The sequence below is a fragment of the Simochromis diagramma genome, unplaced genomic scaffold, assembly GCF_900408965.1.
Source record: "Simochromis diagramma unplaced genomic scaffold, fSimDia1.1 OVJJ01000320.1, whole genome shotgun sequence".
Classification (NCBI taxonomy): Eukaryota; Metazoa; Chordata; class Actinopteri; order Cichliformes; family Cichlidae; genus Simochromis; species Simochromis diagramma.
Window position 1 is genome coordinate 11120899 of NW_024386773.1, and position 19678 is coordinate 11140576.

The window sequence follows — 19678 nt, forward strand, 5'->3', positions numbered from 1 at the left end:
TGGCAGATTCTTATCATTAAATAGGTATTAGTCATCTTCTCCGACCTCCCGCCTACCTTGTCTGATGCTGTGACTTCTTCTTCTTCCCACACCCAGAAAGCCAGACTGGCCAGGATAAGAATAGCCAAGTCCGGCAGCGCCAATGCCTTCCTTCAGAGCAAACGCAACGGACTTCTCAACGAACTGCTGGAGCTGACGGTGAGAAAGACCCCTGACCCTCTGAATGCGAAGATCCACCAACAGCAAAGTGGGCGCGATGATTTCTTGGAAGCTGTTTTAATTAAGTGTGCTCATTAAAAATGGTGCAATGCCAGCAGGTTGTAATTCAGTATTAATCATGTTGTTCCTTGTCAAACGCCCATGTACTAATTATTTCAGTTCACTGCAACTCAGTTGCTTGGAGGCAACAACTTCACATCTGCAGTACGCAAACACAAGCAAAGTGGCAACAATTACTGTCAAATAAACAGAGAACAATTTTAAAGTAATTTAGAGGCTATAAAAGAAGAAGTTGGAGCCATTACATTCTTGTTGTTATGCAGGGCAGAGGTGATAGCAGAGGCTAATAATGCCCCATGTGAGTGTTATCTGTGTAATAACACAAAGTGCTTTTTTTGGTTGTTCATCAGTCTGAGACTTGATTTAATCCGTGTCTGTGAAAACGGTAAGCTGAGGTTATCTAGGATGTAAGATTGTTCTTACTTGCTTGTCGAGTCGCTCTTGGTAATAATTAGGTTGTTAGTGCATTAAAGGAGGCTTCAAAGCAAAACGGAGCCACTGAACAATGAAACAGTGGAGACAATAGAGATTAATTTGAAAGTAGTTTTGAAATTCAGTTTCTAATGCCTAGCCTAAGAAGAGGACATAAATAATTATTTGCTCTACTGTTATGCATGTCTGCGCGTAAAGATCAGAACTTTCTACTTTTTGAATCAATCATCCCCCACTCTACATTTACTCATCTCTTTTATACAAAATATATATATATATATATATATATATATATATAATATATTATAACCACCGTGGAAAAATGTGTTAGGTAAAGTGTGAGCAAATTGCCTAAATCCCATCCATCTAGACCATCGCTCGTGTTTTCAGTGACACACTCCCCTCCTTGCAGATGGTTACTAAAATCCATTTGGACCTAATAGAGTCCAGTGTGAAAGCTCATGGGTGTCTGCAAGTGGTTAGAATTATCATATAAATGCCATCTGTGAGCACTGAGCACCCCCCTTTCCTTTTCGTGTCTGTGATGAAGCTGCCAGAGTCCTGATGCATCAAATTACGATGGTGTCAATTCTGACAGTCGGTGACGCTGCGTGGGTCCGAGGTAGGAGTGAGTGGAGATATATGACAAAAATCACTGATTCTGTCACAGTCATTAGTTAGACTAGAAGTTCACTCGGGGTCTGGTTGCATCTTGGCTTTTTTTATTTGTTACTTAGATCACGGGTATTGATAATCCTGTTGAGTTTTATGGTAATCTTGCATACGAAGGCATTACAGCTTTATCTCTTATCTGATCTTTTTTCCTGGAGTCATTTAAATCTATAAAAAACTGCTCAAAACAGTATCACAGAGGAATGGTGCGTCATGCACTAAAGAAACAAAGAAAGAAGCCACACACCCATAAAAGCCAGCTTCACTTATACAAAAATCAGCACATACAAGAACGCAAAAAAAGAAGGCTGTAGTGAAATAGGACAATATATATAAAATAAATGAGTGGATCACTCATTTACTTGATGCCATCAAGCCTTGAAATATGTATATAAACATATATTTGTACTTCCTGCATGCCCATGCCATCAGCTATGCATTAGCACACTTTCAGGTTTCCAAAATGATCAACTTTCCGCCCCAGGAGCTGAGTGTTCCTAGTTTTGATAATGTGCTTAGACCAAATCAAATTTTTCATAGGTATTATACCTTATGTCACCCACTTATTTTTGAAGGTTTACAGCATCTCCATTTCAGAAAAAAAAAAAAAAGAAATAACTTTTTCCTTTTACAGAAAGTAAGGATACATAAATAAGTCTGTTGAAACAAGTCTGAATTATCTGTCTGGCAGCTTAAAAAGGTGAAACACAAGATATTTATTTTAATTGTTATTAAGAAACAATGGCTTTTTTTTTTTTTCAAACAGCAGCATACATCCAGAATATATGCTATAAAACTCCTGAACAGCTGACCTACCCCAACTGCAATTTGTACATCAGCACACTTTTTATCCTTATTTTTATCTTTATTATCTTGTTCCTTTAACCCTTACCTAACTTGATTTGTGTATGGACACCAAAGGAAGAATTTCATTGCACAGAGAAATGCTATTTCTTCTGTATACATGACAATAAACACTTTGAATCTTGAATCTTGAATAAGATCTGAGTTTAGGTGCTATCTTGATCAATGTGCTATAGAAGTATGCAACAACTCGGACATCAGCTTAAATAAAACTATATTTATTATTTCACTGGTTACTCAGCAAATGAAATGAAAAAAGGTGGGAAGCTTCACAATTGTATTATTTATATTCAACATATGTATAATTGCACAAACAGTGACAACAAGCAGACCCAACTTTAAAGGGAGGCACTGCTGTAGTAACTCAACAGCTAGCTTAGACCTCAATCACAAAGGCCTAGAGATCCGGTATCCACAACTCACCAGGAAAACTGGGTGCATGGAGGTCATTATGAGTCACTTGGTGAAATTGGTTGCAAAGACGATGCTACACAGATTACCTCTTTCAGATGGCTTTGGTCGTTAGCAGTTTGCCATGGCCGCCCACAGTTATGGTAGTTTTGGGAGTGGGAGTTTTTCCTTCCCGCTGTCACCAAGTGCTTGCTCATAGGTGGTCGTCTGATTGTTGGGGTTAAAGTGCCTTGAGACAACTGCTGTTGTGTTCTGTATAGAAAATCTTGTCTGCAATTATAACCTCACTATTACCAAAAATGGAGAAAATTTGCCTTCAAAGTCAAGTTATGCCTTTTACTTTGAGGTACAACTCTCTGTTTTCACTACCGCTTGGAGAGAGCAGTTGGCAAGTGTTTGCAGGTGTTCAGTGTAAACCTCTTTGTGACTTATTTCACCTTGTGACAAAGGTGAGGCGTATTCAAGGAATACACATTTAATCCTCATGACCGGTGATTGCCAGATGGTGACCAGCTGGTCTAGGCCTGTGTGACTGAGGCCACAGCACATAGCACTCTATATATCCTGAACTCACGGCATCCTGGACCTGACTCACAGCTAAATGCCAAACTAACTGATATTACCCTTCACACTTCCATTGAGACAATGGCCAGGCCAGCTCCAGAATACAGAAGTAACTTAACATTGGATAAAGTGCATTAATGTCATTCTCTAACTGATTTGAACACCTATTTATGGTAATATGTGATTGAATAGTGCAGTTACAACATTAGTTGGATAGCCAGACTGACAAATCATAGCCCTCTAATGACATCTCCAGGAACTTGACATTTGGGTCATACATCCACTTTGAGGATATTGAAAAATGCCCAGATGGTAGAAGACCTTCTTGAATCTGAAATAAATAAATTGAGTTGCTACAAAGTAACAAAATTAATTGATACATCATTTAATATTAAATAAAATAACCTATAAAAAGAGTCCTGCATCCCTGAATACATCTTTAATCGAGACAATTAATTTTTGGATTATTTCATTTACTCAGTCCCTCAAAAAGATATGTTCACATAATTATACACATCTCATTATTACTGTTATAGTTTTGGACATCACATGAATAACACTGAATACTTAAGGGCAGAGGTTCCCAAAGTGTGGACGAAAGGTGCAAACACATAGAAAAATCTGCGTTTTCAAAAATACCCGTGTACACGTGGGCGTAGCCTGAGTTTTTAAAAAAAATCGCAGTTTTCGGTGATTCGAAACACCATTTACGTGTGGACGAAAGGCCCAAACGCGTAGAAACAGCTGCGTTTTCAAAAATACCCGTGTAGATGTGGACATAAAACAGTTAGTAGTTTATTTCATTGCTACCTGTAATTTACTGCAGTTTATTTGTATTTGTTTAGTTGTTTACTAAATGTACTAAATGCAATGGAGTTTGAAAACAAAATATAACAAAATACGGGAACCACTGCTTCAGGGGGAGTTTTTTATTACAAATACATTGGGAAAAAACACATTTAGTTATTGTCCAATCATTCATTAGCAGCTCGGTTATCGTGATCAGCTTCCTTTTACTGACTTCACAAAGTCAGCTTCTTTATTTACATGAAAGACCATTGAATCTCGCTCTGTATCTATATTATGTGTGTATAGGTCCTCTGCCAGAGGGTAAATGCACAAATCCAACGATCGGAAAACGTGCCCACGTGACGGTGTTGTTCATGTTCCTGGAATCCGAATGAGAGTCCTTGGGCTGGTTCGCCTCCTACCCCAATCCTCTGAGTAACAATGAACAGTGTGGGGAGAGAATCAGCCATTTTCAGTTTTCATGTTATTTGGCAATTGCAGTTACTTTGAGACAAAGGAATATTAAAGGCTGAATTTCAAACTAAGCCTGTCAGGAAAAATACCAACAAAGGGTTCCATAAGTTTCTGCTTCTGTGGGGGTTTTTTCCCTTCCTCAAACTCTGCGATTTCTCTTCTTTCTGAAGCTTCTGACATCAATAACTGTTTAGCTGCCTCCAGCATCAAATAACACTCAGCAGTACCTACTTAGACAATTAAGTTAGAGGATTCGCAGTAGCACGGTTTTATAATTTGCATGTTGTTTGCTCAATAAACTGAAATTGGAAGTTATTTTGCTGCTTGCTTAGACAAGGAAACAAATCAAAGAAAAACAGTAGGCTGTTTGTGGATTTTTTTTTTTTTTTTTTTAAAAACTACAAAATAGGAAATAAATTACAAATTGGAGAAAGTGGACAAACCACTTGCTAAGCAGACCTAAAGATAAGGGATCAATTCACTCCAAACAGGAATGTGGTTCACTATGTAACAAGTAAATTATTTGAAAGCAATTGGCAGGAGCTGTTGTCTACCTGTTCGTAACTGAAATGAGGAGAAACTCATGAAACATGAACAAGAAGAGTTCAGATGAAACTGAATGCCATGAAGCAGAACCTCCGGCTTTTTATTACTACTTCATTACTAAAAGTTCATTTTCAAAGTATTAAGTATTGAGTAAATATCAAAGAGTAATCTCAGCATCTGGGTCTTTATGTTTAGAGATTTATGTCCACGGGCAACTTCCTGAATAATTTCATAATACCTACTAATACCTACTGTGTGTGTGTGTGTGTGTGTGTGTGTGTGTGTGTGTGTGTGTGTGCGTGTGTGTACAATCAGGGTACAGAAGAGGATGAGCAGAAGCTGACCCAGAAGTCCATCTCTCTGTTAGAGAGCCAACACCACCACCTACTGCACTGTCTGGAGAAAACAACAGTAAGTGCACTCTGTTATGAATATACATGTCCACTGTGTAGCTATGGCTGAAAACTTGGCTAACATTAATGAAGCTAGCGATGAAACTTTTTTAGATTTTCCAAATGTTACCTTATCAGAAGCTTGCTCTTCACACTGACTTTGCATGTAGCTGCCAACTTCCCCCAAAACAGATGAAAAAAGGTGTTTAGGGCATTGCCAAAAATGTCTGTCGTTGTCACAGTAAGGTGTTCCTTGCTCTCAAATCTGTGGTTTGAGTTCAGCTGGAAGCAAAAAACACATTCTTGGTAAAATAAATAAATTTAAAAAAATGTCATAATGTTTGCACGCCAGGTTGACAGTTGTTATGGGACTTTGTGGGTGTGGGGTTTAGAGTGGGTCTATAAAAACTGGAACTTGCGGGGTTTTACAACTCAGCTGCACCATAAACTACATTTGGCATATTACGATGCCAAATCTGCTACACTGCAGTGAACCTGGTTTCTGAACTGCCCACCACAGTTTTGTCATGCAGTTCACACAGATGAGGCGTCACTGACGGCACACCAGTGTGTATTTGGACAGAGGAATATTCTCTTTTATTATTTTCTCTGTGTTGTCGCTTGTAATGTATTACTGTGATTTGCGATGTTGTCACTGTTTTTCACATTTCTATATTGTTTTATATTTATTCATACTGAGTTTTTGTACGCAGTTGTTCAGATTTTCAGGCATGACAATGAAGTAAAGATTCAACATTTAAATGAGTTTCCTTTCAGTACTGAATCACATTTAATTTAAGGTTCCCTATTAGACAGAATACGTCAGTTTATACTTGTGATAGTCAGTCGAGCTTGAATTAGAACTTTCTGGCTTCAAGCTAACAGTTGTACATCATAATGTTGGACATTTATGTATTCCTTTAGTCTCTGTATGAGGATGAAACTACTCTTGAACTTAAATTATGATATTAAAGGAATATTCACAGTATCTGTTAAACGTAACTACCCCTAAGTTCACTTAAACCTGGTCTGTGGTATACTTGTGTTAAAGTTTAGCTATGGTAACCTGTGCAGACCTGTGCAACAAGACACAGAAGACACTGGTTCGTACTACAGTTTGAGGACAGGACAGGATTTAGATCATCATGTAAAGGTTTGTCTCAAATCTGCATCCACTGTAAAGTCTTTAAAGCTACTGTTGCAAAAGATGTTGGCTAAGATCTGTATTAAACACTGACAGTGTTATCCAGGCAGCCAATAAAGGAAATCAGCCAGGTGCATGATTTTTGTATGATAAGATGAAGGTTATTTTTTATAATTTCTTTAAATTGTATTTGTTTTGGTGTGGTTCCTTTTGTAAAATTATAAGTGAAGTACAACTGGGCAACAAGTCCTATAACGCTGTTGTGTAGCCTATTTACAGACTGCTGTTTTTCCTCTCTCCTGTTTTGCTATCCCCATGTTTTTTTTCATTCATCTTTTTCCCTCCAGGCTCACGAGTTTGTGGACGAGCAGATATACGAGCAGAACTGTTTGGAAACGGCTCTGCAGACCTATCCCTCACGCAGTCCCTCTGTATCCAGCCATGACAGCTCCACACGTACCTGTTGTAGTCGAAAGAGAAAGCGAAATGTTCCTCTGCCTAACACCAGCCTGCCCACCACCCATTCAACACACCAGGGCCCGCTGCAGGAGCTCAGTGCCATCCACATACAGTGTGGTGACCCACTGTCCCACACCGCCAGGTGAAACAAAAACAGATGCAGGGGCAAGCATCAGAGGTTTGGCAAAAATTTCAAACTCCTGGTGTTTGGCCATTGAAACTGTTTTATGTGTGCAAGCATTAATCTTTCACTCCAAAACACATCTCTGGGGGTACACTTTGAAGTCCCTCACTCGACTCTAGACATTTAATAGATGGATCTGAATAGGCGATTGTCAACATTAATCCAGCTGCATTTAAATAATCTAATTAAATAAAATATATCTTTGAGAAATTAGTTATACTTTTTAACTAACAGAGTACATTAACTTTTAAAAATGTCATTTTAGTTTTGTACAGCTTTATTACACAAATTCCTCTCAAAATAAAAGGTCTTTTAAGAACTCACATGTTTCATATTTTACTTCTCAAATGCATCACTAGATACACTATATGGACAAAGGTCACACTTCTTGGTCTCTGGTTCCAGGTGTTTTCAGTCCCATCACTACAGATGCATAAAATCGAGCATTTAGACTTCTGCCTTCACAAACCTTTGTGAAAGAATGTGTCATTCTAAAGAGCTCAATTAATTTGCGCACGGTACAGTACTAGGATACCATTGTTGCAACAAGTCTGTCTGAAATATCTTCCTTTCTAATATTCAACGATAAACTGTAAGTGGTATGCAAATTGCAAAGTGGAAGCATTTAGGACCCACGGCAATTCAGCTACTAAGTGTCAGATCAAGTAAAGTTACAAAGTGCTGAGGCACACAGGGCTTAAAACTTACCAATGCTCTGCTGACTGAATAACTGCAGAGTCCCAAACCTCCTCTGGGATAGCATAGAAACTGTCTGACGAGAGCTTCGTGGAATGAGTTTTCACGTCTGGAGAGCAGCATGTGAGCACAATGCCAAGCGTCTGCTGGAGTGGTGTAAAGTCCACTGCCCCTGGATTCTGGAGCAGTGGAAATATGTTCTGTGGAGTTCCAGGCAGAATGACGGATTAGTCTTGGTTTGGCAAATGCCAGACCCCTCCTCCACCGAATTTTACCTTATAGGGTTGTTTATATTTAGGATTGGTCTGGTCTGGTTTGGACTGATCTATGCTTCAGTGTTGAAAAAATCAGTTTGGGGAAGACCCTTTTCTCTTCCAGCATGACTGTATCCCAGTGCGCAAAGCATGGGCCATAACATTATGATCAGCTGATAGTGCTGAAGACCTTGAGTGACCCACACAGAGCCCATTAAACACGTTTGGGATGAACAAGAGTGGAGATTGTGAGTCATACCCCTCATCAGTGTCTGACCTCACAAATGTTCTCCCGGTTGAATTGGCGAGAATTCCCAGACACACTTCAAAATCTTGTAGAAAGTCATCGCAGAAGAGTAGAAGCCATTATTGCTGCAGAGGGGAGACCATTTCCATTTTAATGCCCATGAATTTAGAATGAGATGTCATAAAAGCTCCTGTAGGTGTAATGTGTAGGTGGCCCAGTACTTCTGTCCATAAAGTCATAAAGTGTTGTTTTAAAGATTTGTTTAGGCATAAATAATAAAGCTGACTGTGAGTGCAGTTAACTGATAAAACTTTGGTATATAAATTTCTCCAGAATCTTCATTTCCTGCCCAAATTTACAAAAACATTATAGAAATTACAGACATGTTTTTCTTAAAAAATGATGTAATTACATATGCCATTACTACTGTTTGTACTAGACATTAACCACATTTAATTATACTTAACAGCCGCTCCAACCTCAACCTTAAAACTGACGAGAGCAGCAGGATCAACTGCAAAAGTGGCCGGATCACCACAGCCATCATCAGCCTCCCAACACCCCCTGCTTTAACCCCCGATGGAGACGGGCTCCACGGGCCCCCACAGCGGAGGCCGCCCCAACCTCCAAGTCACCCACCACCCTTGAGCATTCAGACCACAACAAGCTCAGCTGGCGCCAACATCGTCAAAGTCTCGGCTCTGTGACTGTGTGGCTGACAGATGTAGCTCACCCCAACAGGGGGAAGAAAAGAAGAGGAGGAGGAAGCAGGTAACACTACATTCATGGACGTACCGTGTTCCCTAATACAGGGTCAGTGAGAAGAGAGGTGTACTCCAGAGGACTCACCAGTTATGGAGACATTATTGAGGTAGAGGACTGTAGATATGTGACCTGAGAATCACGCTCGTGTCATGTCGTGTATGTACTGTAGATACGATGAGAGCTGCTGCATTTCTAAACGTTTCCTACAGCAGTGGAGATGGTGGAAAATAACTGATGATATTGTGCAACTGGCAGAAACATCAGCAAACCCCGTTGACCATCACAAATTCACAGTAAATTTGACGTGAATTCACAGCGAAAAAAAAAAGATTTGTTGGATTAAATACTGAAGAACAAAGCTGTTGAATCTGATTGGTCATGTTTGTGTTATGTGATTGTCTATAGTATTTTGAGAAACATAAACTGTTTTAGTTTAAAGTCGCCATGCCTGATGCTGCTAATATCATCCCTGAAATGTGTATTTCATTTGTTGCAGACTGGAAACAGCGTTTCTTTGTTTTCGTTGGATAATTGTATCGATACATTATGTTGATTCCTCAAACCAAACTGTGATTTTAGTTGTATTTGAAAAATCCCACTGAATGTGGACTGAAGGCTGACGGTCGTCGTACTGCATTGAAACAGAGCAGTGGTTCTCAGCCTTGAGCTGACCGGAGAATTACTATAAAGCAAATGTGTAATTTAATGTTGAAGGATGAGGTTACAGTACATCCCATGAAAAGACCAAAACCAACCACTTGATTAGCTGAAATTCATTCATCCTAATCTTAACTGTTTGTGTTACAAAAACACAGGAAAATAACTTGTTTTAAATAATTTTCTCCTGCAGATTAATATATGTGTTGCAGTAGTTTGTACAGCAGAAGGACAATGTACATGAGGGTTCTGACATGTTAATGTAAAGAAGAAACAAGCCATGCAGTGAAACAGTGATAATAATAAAAGGTATATAACATTGCATATTTTGGGAGGGGAAATACTACAACATTTGGTTTCAGTACAACAGCAAGTGTTAGTAAGGCCAGGATACTGAATAACATGATTGTATCGACAGTGTCCCAGAATGAAGTATCGTTTATGGCTCGGTCACACTACAGTAAAACTGTTGCATTCAGCAACCGATTGCAGGTAGTTTCAAAAACTAACTGGGTGCCCAATTTTGATCGTAAGGTGATTTTGTAGGTTACCTGCTCCGTGGCAGCCTGTGTCCAAACAGTCTGACTCAAACCGACTCCAGTCACTCTCAGACAGACTGGTTAAAGCTTGCAAATAATTGCCGTCTAATTTATAAATGTAGACAGATTGCCAACAAGTAGCAATCAATCTGAGTCAGTCTGTGCAGGACTCATCTGTGCCTCATCTCTTTGCAGTTGATTTTAACACAAATTGTTGCCAACTGCTTGTATTCCTAGATAAAAGCAAAGCTGCATCTATATCATTTCGCTGTCTTGCAGCAACCATCACATCGCTATTTGTGGAGAAATTTCTGTTTTGAGTCTATGAGGTTGTAACTGGACTCTGAATGTAAGTAGTTCATTTAAATTTCTGTTGAGTGTAAATTTCTGTGTATGTAGATAGCAACAGATTTGCAACAGACAGCAACAGATTCACAATTTGCCAACTGGAGCCCCTTCTGTCACAAACTGACAGCAAACTGAAGACAGCAACTGGGGTTGCAGACCTGGTCCCCATCTTTGAAAAAGCCATTTTGAAGGAAGCAAGATTCCAAGTCAACTGCACACTCTCACAATATCTTTGGTGTCATGCTCTCCAAGCACTCTTTCCTGGTGTGACTGTAGCAATTTCCGATCTTAATAACACCACAATTTAATTTCAAATATCAAAAATTATTTTCAATTTTTTTTTTCACAACTTAAGATTGGAAATCGTTGTGTTTGCACAGATTCACTTTGATCGTCTCTTGATTTGCCGGTTTTAAATCACTGCATTTCACCTTTTTTCCTGCCATTGGCAACATTGGGGAAACTTTACAGATCAAATTAGGTCACATACATGGCATGAATTGATAGGATGTTTACATTTAAATAGCCATCATAAAAAAATCTTAATTTTTTGTAACTAAAAATATGGTTAAACTTTATTTATTATAAAATACCTCTCACAGAACACCTGTAGTACCTACTGTGGGTACAAGTGGGCTGCAGCCCAGACTTTGAGAATTACTGAGCTAGGTTAAATTCATTGTTACATTGTTGCCATCTTATGGAACAGAAACAGAGAATATTGCCGGGCTTATCCTGACAAACAACCTACAAAATTCATATTAAAAAATAAATTGTGGTTAAGTGCTTGTATGAATTGGATAGCGCACTGACGCTTTATGCCCACTGTGCTGCTGCCACTCACGTTGAAGGTTGAGCAGGACACTGAAATGGAAAATAATACTGTGCATGTTCATCATGAATGTTTGGGTATTGAATGCCATGAAGGTTGAGCACCACTCGACCTGGACAATTACAGGACGTAACGTATTCATGTTCGGTTCGGCATTATAAAACTAAAACTAAAACGAAATCCGCTGAATATTTGAAAATATTTTAAGTGTAGATAAAATACCCAGAGCTAAAAATTATTTGGTTTTTCGGGTATTCTGTCTTACCTTAAAAATTTTAGTTGATTTTTTATTTTTTACTTTCTTTTTGACATATTTGTAGCCCTCTGTGTCTTCTCTAAATGTCTCTGAAAAGATGTGATTTCACTGATGACTTGAAATATTTGTGTGCTGCTCATAAGACACTAAGCACAACTCGTATCTTCTCAAATGTTTAGAAAAATAAAATAACTTAATCCACTTAATGTTTTCAGTGATTTCCACCTTAAACATGTTTTTTTTTTTCTTACATTAAATGTGTTTATCTTGAAAGCCAGTTAAACCAATATTATACCAGCTTCTGAGCAGGATAAACAGCACATGTAAGTGACCCTGGAGTTGGCATAGTTTTGTCAAACTGCTGTTTTTAAGGTCAAAAACAAACTCATTCTAAAGAATATGCAGCTAATAAGTCGGTCAGTCTCAGAGATGCTCACAGGATGGCAGCAGAGATACTTTCTAACACTAAATCAAAATGAGCTGAGCCCCGTAGGACTGATTTCTGGCCTTACTCCTCACTGGATTATCATTTCTAGACCTACTTGCTGCACACTGTTGCACATTTGAAGTCGGTAGATGCGTGTTTGGAATAGTTTGTGCCAAGTGTGCTATAGTTATCTGTATCAATTACACAATGTGTTTATTTTTCTCTTGGTTTTGTTTGTTAACGTGGAACTTGATTATTTAACTTAATGTGCTTCTCAATCATGAGGTACCAAGTGAGGTCTTTTTTTGCTGTACTGGTATTTTTTGTGTTGCATTTCTGTATTTTGTCACGTTTTAACAACGAGGTGAAAGTATTGTGTGAAAATGGTCACTTTTCTGTCCTTTGTAAGAACAACAAAGTAGTGGTATTATTTATGCTGCTTTACAAAAACAAACCCTTTAGACATTTTTTGTCTCGTTATTGTTGGAAATATTGAACATCTGCCCGGCCGTGGTGTTCATAAGCTGGATTTTGGTTACCATTAAAACAGTATTTACATATTAAGGCTTTTTTGCAGCATCATAGACCACGTTCACCTTTTTTAAAAATGTATATTAAGAGAAATCACCTTTCTCACACCAGAGTGACTCATATATGAAGATTTTTGTTGTGATTATCTGATGGACTTTACTTCAAAGGCGTTGTTGAGGTCTGTTCTAAAAGTCTTGGCATTGCTGTTTGTGTTGTTTCTTATTCTTTTTATTTTTTGAACTGAGCTTTTTCTGTCTGTTTGCTGTGTGTACGGTATTCTGTCAGTTTGTTTGTTATAAGAACTATGAAGTGTCAGAAAATTAAACTCTGCCACAACAGTCAGACGCTGTCTTTCTTCTCGCTCCCGTCACCAGTATCTTTGCATTGCATAGAAATCTGCATTTTTATTTTGGTTTCATTGTTTCATTTTACACAGATTGAAATTTCAAGATGAGCCCAATCTTGTTTAAATTTAGGAATAAATCACATCATCTCTTATATTTTACACTTAAATCTCCAACTCAAGTCGAACTTTATAAAAGTGGAATTACTGACATAGTATTTCACAGACTTCAAGCAGAGCCCATGTATGCATCATACATACACAGACTTTTGCACACTATTCACTTCGGCACTGGCACAGTGACCCCACGTAAAGTCTGTAACTTTATGTGGTCTGCTACTTCATGGCTGACTTGCTGTGGTTCCACTTTGCAATAATACCACAGCTGATCGTGTAATATCTAGTGTGGTATTACTCAAATGTAGTGAGAACGGCCTGTTCGGTCATAAATGTTTGTGAAAGCAGACTGCATAGCTGCATGACTATAGGACTGAAAACAGAGCGTCATGTGCCCGGATACTTTTATCCGTTGAGTCTATTCAACCCAATATTCTGCAGAATCTTTTATTGTGTCAGTTACATTTATTTTGTTGTGAAAAAACACCACATTTCTTCTTGTGACTATAAAATAGAGCTTTAAAAACCACTGAATGTTTGTTCATGTACGCTTCATATTCTCAAAAGCAGGATTAGCATTGCCAAAATGTTACACCCTTCAATATTTTACATAACCACAAACATGAATCTGTCTGCACATTAGTAAATGCCTCACGAGATCAAAGTATGAATCAGCCTTTGTAGAATCGATGCCACTGTGTTTACTAAACATATTACCAAACACGCATTAAATATTTTATCACCAAAACTAATGCAATATATTCAATGGGTAAGGTTGTAGGCTGTATCTAAGATCATGCGACCACATTTATTTTAATACAACAACGTTTTAATGTTCTTTTAATCTTGCAGAGTTTTAGCAGATACAGAAAACTTTTCATGTTAACAAATCTTTTAGTAATTGAGGACAAGTTTGTTTATTTTAATGCACTTCTTAGGATTTATTTGTTATAAAACAGCCAGTTACTCAGCATGTGGTGATTTTAGCAGGGAAGGTGCTTCATTATGAAACAAAATTTAATTTGTAGCAATCAGATGGTGTATTATTCAATGATAAAACTAGCCCAGTTAAGTAAACACATCACTTAAAGCAGCAGACATGATAGGAATGCTTTGAAAAACAGAATTTAAACGCTGCATAAATTACATATCATATTACGTTAAAATGCTGTTTGAGTGATGTTATTTTTCTAAAACACCTCTTTCATGTGTGCACGAGTGTTTTGATGTCAGCTTACTCTCAGCCACACGTGTGGTCTTGACAACCATTTGAAGCTTAATATTTGCCATTAGTGGTTGTGTGACTGACGTCAGCACACGGAAGAACTGCATGACTCAAACTCAATGACTAACACTGCTTGAAGTAAACACAAACATACCCAACAAACACATCTTTACAAACCCGCTTTGAAAATATTAAAGTAAATGCCACTTCAGTTTTATGCATTACTAGTTTTGGAAGATTTTGCACTAGGTACAACTGTTGTGAGTTTAGACCCTGTTTTCTGGTACCCCTAAATTTCAACATAACACCCATAAAAATAACTAAGGTATGGTAGCAATAATAGTGTATTTTGATATTATTTTCTGACTGATGTCTCTAATTTTATATATATTCGCAACTTGTCTATTGCAGAAGGTAAAGGTTACAAGGAAATCAGGTTTAAATGTCTAGTTTTCTCGCTGTCGTGATGTAAACATAAATTAAAACATAAATTGTTAAATAGGACTTGTGATGCTGCTGAAAGAGGATGAAGATGTAATTTCATGGGCTAATTTTAAACACATTTTATCTTAAACATTTGCAAGCTGAAGTGCAAATTGTTCTTAAAATGCACGGTAATTGCTGTGATGTGAAAAACGTCTTCTGATGTACATCTGATCTTTAAATAGTGTCCAAAAAGTTAGCTAATGTATGCTAGATAGACAGCATGAGCTAACTTTAGCTTTTTTTAGTCTGGTGCCATGCTGCTATTTGCCAAGGAACTAATGTATTTTATTACTTTAATTGTATTACTTTAACAGTACAGTACAGCTCCAGTGAGTCAGAGGGATGTTGCATTTCAATGGCCAGCAGTATCTCATATTCATATCAGAATATTGTTATAAAGTGATGCATATCAGCCTTTAATTGGGTTATAAAATCTGTTTTACTGGTACATTCACTCTTTGGTAACTCCACAGAGACTGAGACAAAAGAATAAAGAGGGAGAGGGGGAGAGAGGAAGAAGGAGGAAGACTAAAAAGAGATAGTCAGCAGAATTATTTTGAATATCTAAGCAGTGTGTTATACTGCTGTTAAATGCTGATCACCACCCTGCTCCTGTGAGAACTTAATTTATTCTCATGTTATTATTTTATTTTAATCCAGTGACTGATGATGTCTATGGCACAGTTTATAGAAACGTTTGAAAATATTAAGACATAAAAATAAAAATTGATGTTTCATATCAAATTGCACTGACATCAAGCTGTTTTGGAAAAGTGACCTTTTAATGTTTGGATTGGAGAACTGAGAACGGAGCTGTGGAACTATTTGGACCAAATCGTTTGCAGATCATGATTAATTCATTTTTAACCATGATTACCGCAAGCCCTGTAATTATCCATTCGAGCCTTTAGATGGCAGTGCACTAAAATATTTGGTAGACCATGCAGCACTACCAAATGGTTGGTTATCACAGTACATATTAGCCCTTAATTTAGACCCATTTAGATCATATGTAGTATAAAATGTAATCATTTTGATGTCATTTTTATTAAACTAGATAAATCTTCCATGCTTTTTTTGCTAATTAAGACACTGATGTGTTCATAAAACATAATTCACATTTTAACAGTTCCCATATTTGTGCAAATTTTGATAATGAACTAAAGTAGTAATTGGGAACATGAAAAATGAAATCTTTCTACAGATAAAATCAACTTAAAGAGAAAAAGAAAATGTTATTCTGTGAAAAAAAACTGTCTTCTACATCCATAAGAAAAACATCACAATTACCACATACTAACAAAATTATGCAAGCACTGTTGTTACTGTTATTACGAAGTTGTGCAAGTTACAGAATCTTCTCACAAACACATCATTCATCAGCTCCTTTGTGTGCCGCGGTCCAAAGAAATAACCTGTCAGCTCAGAGCGCCGATGTGGTTTTATTACATGTTTTAGAACAACAGCTTTAAATTTCTACCGGTTTTCACAGTAACTGGCAGATATTACATCATCCCTGTGCCTGCTGTTTATAATGCAAAACATGAAAGCATGCATCTTGTGCAGTTCAGTAAAATGAAGTAACTTAACACACGGAGAGAACCGCACTCACACACACAATACCACCATTAAAAGACCAGGTGTATAATTTATTTGAGCTTTGAAGAGAGATGACTGGTTCTGATGGCACAGTTAACCCTCAGTTTACACTGATTGACTTCAGCAAGTAATTTTACATCTTATGTTTTGATAATAGTGGGATTTCAACCAGCGTAGGGGTTCTTAAAAACTATCAGAAGCTATTTGAAAGAAAAGATGATTAGTGTGATTAACGTCTGAGTCTTACAGGATTTTGCACACTGGCATGCACATGTAGAGAGCTTGTTAGCCAAACTTGTTCAAATGTTGTACATTTGGTTAAAGGCAATCCAAAGGTGCAACTTGTAGTAACATGTGCAGTAGCCTTTGTGTAGCTTTCCACATAAGTGCTCTGTTCGAGGTGGTAAGCTGCTTGGACTGGATGGATGAATGGATGCGCAGTATGTTTTAGCTTCATGGTTTAGCTTTTAGTGTCTTATTGTCAGCAGAGCAGCTCTGTAATTGGCTTGTTGTTCTGATTTTTTAATGACAATAGTCACAATCCACATACCGTTATGCTTTTTCTTTTCTCAGTGATTAAATTCCTTTTTGGCCTGAACGCAAAATCCAAAACAAGTCATCACAGTGAGTCACAGTGAGGATCATAAAACTTTCTGTGCTGATGTGCAGTTAGGCAGTTGCCGCTGTGCAGCCTGTGTTGCCGTGCTGAGTGATCTGAGGAGACGCTGCCTTATCTAGTGTATGCTCATGCTGACAGCTGGGAGGAAGTAGGCTCGTGAACAAGAAACAGCTGCAGGTCTGGATCACATTTGCTATGAATCTGCTTGATCACGAACCAGCCTGCTAAATGTTAAATAGACACATGTGTCATCATATCAGTCCTGAGGAGGACAGTACACTCATTCTCATATGAGTTTCCTTTAAAAAAATTAGTTTGCAGGCACAAAGAAAGTTTGATGGAGTCATTTTTTTCCATGTGACTGAAACATTTGACTAAAGCCGGCATGCAGGAGAAAAAGTCCCTTTTAGTCTGGTACTGCAAAAAAAAACAAAAAAAAAACTGTTAATGATGAGTGTTCTCAGATCATCCATCCATTCACTTACTCTGGGAGGAAGCCAGAGTACCCGGAGGGAACCCACGCAAACACAGGGAGAACATGCAAACTCCACACAGAAAGACCCCGGCCTGATGGTGGAATTGAAGGTCGTCACCTGAAATGGTTTTCCAACAGTTTTGAAGGAGTTCCCAGAGATGCTGAGCACTTGTTGGCCCTTTTGCCTTCACTCTGTAGTCCATCTCATCCCAGACCATCTCAGTTGGGTTTAGGTCAGGTGACTGTGGAGGCCAGGCCATCAGGTGCAGCGCTCCATCACTCTCCTCCTTGGACAAATAGCCCCTACGCAGCCTGGAGGTGTCCTTGGGGTCATTGTCCTGTTGAAAAATAAATGATGCTCCAACTAAACGCAAACTGGATGGGCATGTCGCTGCAGGGTGCTGTGGTAACCATGCTGGTTCAGTGTCCCTTCAATTTTAAATAAATCCCCAACAGTGTCACCAGCAAAGCAAGCCCACACCACCTTCTCCTCCGTGCTTCACAGTGGGAACCATGTATGCAGAGACCATCCATTCACTTTTTTTGTGTCGCACAAAGACACGCCAAGTGGAACCAAAGATCTCAAATTTGGACTCATCAGACCAAAGCACAGATTTGCACTGGTCCATTCCTTGTGTTTCTTTGCCCAAACAAACCTCTTTTGCTTGTTGCTTTTCCTTAGTAGTGGTTTCTTAGCAGCTGTCTGACCATAAAGGATTCGCACAGTCTCCTCTGAACAGTTGATGTAGACATGTGCCTGTTACTGGAACTCTGTGTGGCATTTATCTGAGCTCTAATCTGAAGTGCTGTTTACCTGTCATTTCTGAGGCTGGTGACTCAGATTAATTTATCCTCAGCAGCAGAGGTGACTCTTGGTCTTCCTTTGCTGGGGCTGTGATGCAACAGTGCTGTCCCTTCAATTTTTTGTTGACATACAAGATTGTTAAAAGGCTTCAGAGTAAAGGGTGATCGTGGCTCAAGAGTTGGAAGGTTGCTGGTTTGAGCCCTTCTTGGACAGTCTGGGTCGTTGGGCAAGACACTTCACCCGTTGCCTACTGGTGGTGGTCAGAGGGCCCGGTAGCGCCAGTGTTCGGCAGCCTTGCCTCTGTCAGTGCGCCCCAGGGTGGCTGTGGCTACAATGTAGCTGCCATCACCAATGGGTGGATGACTGAATGTGTAAAGTGCTTTGGGGTCCTTAGGGACTAGTAAAGTGCTATACAAATACAGGCCATTTACCATTTAAAGTTTGTACACATGCCTGAAACTGATACTCTTATCAGCTCATGTTAAATACACAGCAAAGCCAAACAATTACAAGCTTAGAAAGTCCCTCAATGCACATATTAAACAAATATGGATGACTGCTTTCTTCCATTTGGGCAAAATTTATCTCTAAAATTTGAAACATCCTGTCCCAGAGTGATGCTGAAAAACTAGTTCATGCATTTATTACTTCTAGGCTGGTCTACTGTAATTCGTTATTATCAGGATCCTGAAAAGCCTTCAGTTAATCCAAAATGCTGGAGCAAGAGTCCTGACTGGGACTAGAAAGAGAGACCATATTTCTCCTATACTGTATTGGCTTCTCCTGTTAAACCCAGACTTGAATTCAATATCCTGTTCCTTAAATACAAGGTCTTAAATAATCAGGCCCCATCTTATCTTAGTGACCTTAGTAACATATCACCCCATTAGAGCACTTCGCTCTTGTTCTGCAGGCCTACTTGTTGTTCTTGGAGTATTTAAAAGTAGAATGGGAGGCAGAGCCTTCAGTTTTCAGGCCCCTCTTCTGTGGAACCAGCTTCCAGTTTGAATTCGGGAGACAGACACTATCTCTACTTTTAAGATTTGGCTTAAAACTTTCCTTTTTGCTAAAGCACATAGTTAAGGCTGGATCAGGTGATCCTGAATCTTCCCTTAGTTATGCCGCAATAGGTGTAGACTGCTGGGGGATTCCCATGATGCATTGAGTTTTTCTTATTCAGTCACCTTTCTCACTCACTATGTGTCAATAGACCTCTCTGCATTGAATCATTACTTGTTATTAATCTC

General features: G+C 38.6%; 1 protein-coding gene across 1 annotated transcript in view; it reads left to right on the top strand.

The window, feature by feature from the left end:
- LOC120719012 (potassium voltage-gated channel subfamily D member 3-like) overlaps positions 1-13104 on the top strand; it is a 90556-nt gene extending 77452 nt beyond the window's left edge. The window contains exons 4-7 of the mRNA XM_040007831.1: positions 97-198; positions 5347-5442; positions 6915-7168; positions 8877-13104. Of these exons, the coding sequence (XP_039863765.1) occupies positions 97-198; positions 5347-5442; positions 6915-7168; positions 8877-9114 (690 nt within the window). The 3' untranslated portion in view covers positions 9115-13104. The remainder of the gene's footprint in view (positions 1-96; positions 199-5346; positions 5443-6914; positions 7169-8876) is intronic.
- The last annotated feature ends 6574 nt before the right edge of the window (positions 13105-19678 follow it).